Here is a 5,675-nt window from a genome sequence, read left to right as displayed (position 1 = left end):
GATTTTGTTAATTGATTTTTTTTTTACCGTTAGAGATAAAGTGAGTCCTACTTGTGAATAAATAATTCAAAAATGATGTCTGAAATAGTGAAATAGTGGTCAAAAAATTGATATTGATTGAATTAAAATATCTACCAAACATGCTCTTAACCAAACACCCCCACACTTTCAAGTGTTTATAAAAATAAGGATAATATTTCCATAATTCATATGGAGTTCATCCATTTTTCATTTTTTTTTCTTTTTTTTTTTTTGAAGTATTTTATTTAGAATGCTATTTGCGGAAATATAAATTTTCTCCACATGTTTTGGAGTAGTCCCAAACTAATCAACATTACATTCATCATCTTCTTAAGAGTTCGATTTTACATTCAACAACACCATTTGATTTAGGTGAGTAAGGTACCATTGTTTGATGTATGATGCCATGTTCGGAACAAGATTCTTCAAGCAGTACCCCGTATTCTCCTCCTCCATCACTTCAAATATTCTTTATTCATTTACCAAGTTGATCTCAATTTTTGTCTTATAATATTAAAAAACATCAAAGGCTTCATTTTTGCTTCTTAACAAACAGATATACAATACTTTGTAGAATTATCAATGATTGTGATAAAATATTTCTCCACACCTTTAGTTTAAACAAATTTCAAATCACATATATAACTGTGTATTAATTCTAAAGACGTGGTGTTCATTTGAACAGAATGAATTGGTGTTCTGGTCAATTTTGCTTCATCTCAAATTTCACATTTATAACTAGGATTAAACTTAAGCGTTGGTATCATACTTAGATTCATAAGTTTACGCACAAATTTCTAGTTTGCATGTCCTAATCAATTATATCATAAACAAAAAAACTCAAGCATATAAGCAGAATTTAAATTTTTATTAATAATGCTTTGCTTTGTTACAATAGTAAAAACGTTCATTTTTAATATTATGTTACACAAGTATCATTTTTCAACATATAACTCATTCTTATTGAGTACAAATTTATTGATACAAATACAAATTTAAAGTCATTTTTGCGAAGTAGAGACCTAGAATATAATGTTCATATGTTCGACACATGCAAGACATTGTTGAGGACGAGCTCTTCGCCAAAAATCATCTTCAAAGTAACTTTTCCTTACCCTTCAACCTTAGAACTTGCAGAATTTTCCATAAAGAGTTGTCTCCAATCAATTCTATGTAGTTTGAGAACACTGTCTTGTCTGCACAAATGTAGAGATAGCTCTAGTATCAACCCACCATTCTTTTGGATTTCCAACGTTGTTACATTTAAAAATAACAGCAGACATTCATTTCTCGTATCCCTTCAAATATAGTGTTTTCTTCAATTACATTTGCTTGTGCATTCTTTTTAAGCTTGTGACATTCACTAGATTGATGTCCCACTTTGCCATAGTTATATTAGTTGCCTTTAAATTTCTTGACATTCTTAGTGTTGTCTTTCTTTAGTGCATCACCCGAGACCTTGCATTTTTTATTGATCCTTGAGCCGAATTCTACTAAATTGGCTTTGGATTGTCAAAGTTGAACGATAATACTTCCAACTTGATAGCAGCAACTTGGAACAATTCATTTAATGTCATTTTCTCCGCATGAGTGTGATGAAGTAGAACCTGCAATTCTTGCACTTGACTAATGATAGTTTTGGAGTCTATCATCTTGTACTCTATGAACTTTCCGACAATGAACTTCTTCTTGTCGACGTCCTTCGTCTTGTACTTTTTCTCGAAGGAATCCCCGAGCTATTTGGCAGATTCTATTGCACTATACACATCGTATAATGTATTGTGCAATGTATTTAGAATGTAGTTCTAGCATGAGAAATCTGAGTGCTTCCAAGCATCTAATGCAATAATTGATCCCCAATTATTTGTTGCTTCTTGTACGGCGAGAGGATCTTTGCTTAAGAACCTTGCCAAGTTCAAGATAATAAGATAGAACAACATCTTTTGAAATCCACACCGCTGAATTTCTTCAATTTCTCTCCATGTAGAATTGGAGTACTTTTGAATTGGTATAGCCAATGATGGAACGATATTTGGCGCTGAATTCAATATTGGCGGAACCATATTATTTGTACCATTTGTTGTTTGATTCGTATTAGTCTCAACGATATCATTACAAAAACAAAAATTCGACGCAGAAGAATTAAGAATGGAACAACACTTACGCTTATTCCTAAAGATGAAAAGAATCAGTTTTTGAAACCCAAAAAAACAATGAAAAATCATCTTAAACTTAAATAAAGTATATTGTTTTCAAGGTGTATAGAATTTTGGTATGAGTTTAACAAAGCAGAACCTTGTTAAACAACACAAGAAAATGGTAGAAAACAAAAAAGAAAACCAAAGAAAGAAATGGAACAAAAGATCCAAGGCAAGTGTTCAATACTTTGTCTTTTAGATGAATTTATCTAGCAACGGTGCTAACAAAGGTATGACAATTGTCTCCCAAAATATAATGGATAACTCTTTGTAGGAGAAGCATTTCAAACTATGAGGCCAAGGCAAAATCGAAACAAAATTCTCTCTACAATTTCAAAAATTTTATATGAAAGAAAAGAATGATTTGACAAGAGAATTTGATGCAAGAATCATGTAGAATGATATGGTATAACTTAATGACGTCAAAGGAGTTCAATTTATAGAAGGTGAAGGATTGTAATTGAATAGACATGCCCCAAAACTTAGCATCTTTCATCAAGAATAGCAACCCTTCGTGGCGTTCGCCTAGCGCCCCGTGGCGTCCAAGTGCTATTAACAGAGACCTGTTAGGCCGCACGCTGAATTCCTCATTTTTTTTCCTTCGAACCTTGGATCTCAATTTTTCAATTTTTCATTCATCTGAAATTAATTTTAAAATTCTAAATATATTACGATCATCTACTCGATGATTAGAATAAATTAATCTATTTATTATCATAATTTGAATATCACATAAGTCCGAATAATAGGCAAAAGTTGATACAGAATTAACTTTTCAAAGTTCTACATAACCAAATTTCATCTTCTTTGAACCAAATCAACAAAAACAACCTTCTGTTGCTAAACACTTTCATCATCATCTCCATCTTCTATTCAAAAACTACTTTACTATAATACAATCACTAGTCCCAAAATGTAATACTAAACTGCCGTTTAATTTCTTTCTTCTAAAACCACGTGAACTTCCATTTTCACGATATAGTAAAAACAAAAACCCGAATAGAGAAAACCAATTGGCGAAACAGTGTTGATTTGGGTTAATAAGTCCACTCCTGGGGAAGCCTCGGTTCTTGATTCACTGCTGGTTGGGCCCTCAGATTTTTGTTGTGGTTCTGCTCTGAAATCTGGAGATTGTTTCGATACGTCGAAGCAGCATCTGCATACATTAGAAACAAGATGAGCAAGACGTGCTCTAATAAATATAGATTGTCAGGAATAAGGCCTATTTCAAGATTCATCCCAACAACCTCCGTTGACAAATATACAGATATCAAATAGGAGGCAGATACAGAAATTGAAAGTAGTAACTATTACAACAAGATTTTCGAGGAAAACTCTAGAACCCGGAAAACCACATAAATCGTGGTGTATGTTACCATAGTCTGGGATCTGTGGACGTGGCTGGGTATTCATAGACTCTAAATTCAAATTCAGGGCCTGAGCAACTTGATCTGGTATCAGAAATGTGGAACATCCTGCATTTAACAAACAATATTTAAAAAAACTCAGCACATTTCAAAAAATTCAATTAAAACCCACTAAAATAGTTGAAATGTTTACTTTAGTCATAAAGTACCAATAATTTTGAAAAAAAGGCAGATCTAGACCAAACATGACTGTGAACACATCCAAGGAAACAGTATACTCCCTTGTGATCGCCAGATACTCCCATAAAATTTCGAAGGCCGGCCGTGTTAGACCATGGTTAAAAGTAACTTAAAAGCATATTTGACTCGGTTATAAACAACCGAAATCATGCTGAGTAAATACAAGACTTTTACACATTATAAAATTGATTTTTAATGGACGAGACAATAAACCTGGTTTCTTGCGAGTTCCAGTAGCGGGTTCAAATCTTCTAGGCAAGAAAACACCGGTTCCTGAACGTTCTTTTTTGGTCCCCCGATCACCAAGAAACACCGCCCTCATGCCTGACCCCGGCTGTAGTTCACGTTTCTGTTGAGATTTTGGTAAAGTAGGCCAAGCAGCCACTGATAACCCCTGAGATCTTTCTCCATTTTTTCTAACACTCTGCACCATCTGTTGGTACCCAATTTTCTCCTGTCCCAAAAAACCACTTCCCTGCCGTTGCTTCATCATAGAATGCAGCTTCAACTCCTGGAACTTGACCAAGTAAAAACAGTCAGTCAAGAACTTCTAAAATATCATAATTGATAAGAAGTACTGGAATACTGCGTACTTGGGTAGCTTGTAATTGCCGATATGAAAGGTGGCTTTGATTTGCGAATATCCCAGAGCCATAATTTGGCTTTTTGAGTGGTGCCGTAACATAGCCGGGCTTTCTAGGAGGTACCAGGACTCCACCAACTCTCTTGTTGCTCGAGTAGAATCCATTTGCTTCTTGAATCATTCTCATCCTAGCCGCCTCCTCTGTGGCCGCATACAGCAAATCCCACGCGGCTCCATCTTTCAAGTTGACACGCGGATGCGATGAAACACGTGAAATGCAGCAGCTGGACCTATGCTTGCATTCACACCAACCCGTAACACTGCACAAAGTTGATTGTGGCGAACAAGAGAGCCCCATACCCTACACATAAATAATAAATCCTAGATTAAACCACATTTCTCGTGCAACAAGTGGGAGAGGGAGGGTATACCTTTGGGTTTTCGAAGGGGCAGTTGGGATCTCGAAGAGTGGAGTTAGCAATTTTTCGAGTTAACCCAGTGATGTAGTCATCCTCGTCGCTCTCATTCTCGATTGACTCAACAGGTGAACTCAGATTGGAGTTGGGCCTGTAAAAGTTTTCAAACCCATAGGGATCATCATGCCTTTTCCCCTTGTTAACGTTAACCCTGTACTTCATAAGTTGTTTCTCATCAGCTAGAAACTCCGACGGCAGCCATAACTCTTCCGCCATCTCTCTACAAGAAGTTATCCTTACACCTGAAAATGCAAGTTGGGTATATATAAACAAGCGTGCGTGCGTGCGTACAAATATCTACAACTGGAAATTGGGGAGTCTTAAAGTGGATTTTGAAAGGGATTAACGTTTGCTGCTTGTTGAAGGTTTAATTATAGCCACCAGTGTAATACTGCTGGCTGGTTCCCGCAGGGGAAAAATCACAGGGACCCAGCACAACATGGAGAGAGAAAAGGTCTGCGAGGGAAGAATGAGGATTAGGAGGGGAGTCCTTTTATTTTTTATTGGGAAAAGTTCACTACTAGTTCTCAATCTTTTATTACTATAGCGACATTAGTCCTTAATCTTTTAATTTTTTTTTCTTTTTTGAAAAGCTTGTTATTTGATTTTAGTTTCAAATTTTTCCTTCGAAAGTTGTAAGAATTATTAAGTAAAAATAGAATATGTTTGAGCTCCATTATTTTTTAAGAATACATTTTGAAATAATAGATTAATATAGAATATGTAGTTAAAATATAGGCAAAAGTTTTGAATTTGCCTATAATATTATTTTATTGAAAAATGTATAATT

The 5,675-nt window shown here is 35.1% G+C and overlaps 1 protein-coding gene across 2 annotated transcripts; it reads right to left on the bottom strand.

Annotated features, from left to right (window-relative positions):
* Nucleotides 1-2,954: 2,954 nt before the first annotated feature.
* LOC111366238 lies at nt 2,955-5,377 on the bottom strand. Of its 2 annotated transcripts, none has more exons than XM_022986953.1 (5): nt 4,841-5,377; nt 4,420-4,770; nt 4,040-4,337; nt 3,596-3,694; nt 2,955-3,375 (listed from the first exon to the last, which is right to left on the bottom strand). In XM_022986953.1, the coding sequence occupies exons 1-5, from the start codon at nt 5,099-5,101 to the stop codon at nt 3,257-3,259; spliced, it is 1,128 nt and encodes a 375-aa protein (XP_022842721.1). In that variant the 5' UTR covers nt 5,102-5,377; the 3' UTR covers nt 2,955-3,256. The 2 variants fall into 2 exon arrangements, with proteins under 2 accessions (XP_022842721.1, XP_022842720.1); XM_022986952.1 differs by having other exon boundaries at nt 4,040-4,343; nt 4,841-5,373.
* Nucleotides 5,378-5,675: the final 298 nt, after the last annotated feature.

The sequence above is a fragment of the Olea europaea genome, chromosome 17 (genome assembly GCF_002742605.1).
Source record: "Olea europaea var. sylvestris chromosome 17, O_europaea_v1, whole genome shotgun sequence".
Classification (NCBI taxonomy): Eukaryota; Viridiplantae; Streptophyta; class Magnoliopsida; order Lamiales; family Oleaceae; genus Olea; species Olea europaea.
This window is presented reverse-complemented; position numbering and strand designations above follow the sequence as displayed.

What these genes read in the sequence shown, in the direction of transcription:
- LOC111366238 (XM_022986952.1), bottom strand. Translation starts at nt 5,101, where the DNA reads ATGGCGGAAGAGTTATGGCTGCCGTCGGAGTTTCTAGCTGATGAGAAA. An exon ending in GCCCCTTCGAAAACCCAAAG is followed by an intron (nt 4,771 to 4,840) that starts GTATACCCTCCC and finishes ATTTATGTGTAG; the next exon opens with GGTATGGGGCTCTCTTGTTC. An exon ending in TGGAACTCGCAAGAAACCAG is followed by an intron (nt 3,695 to 4,039) that starts GTTTATTGTCTC and finishes TGTTAAATGCAG; the next exon opens with GATGTTCCACATTTCTGATA.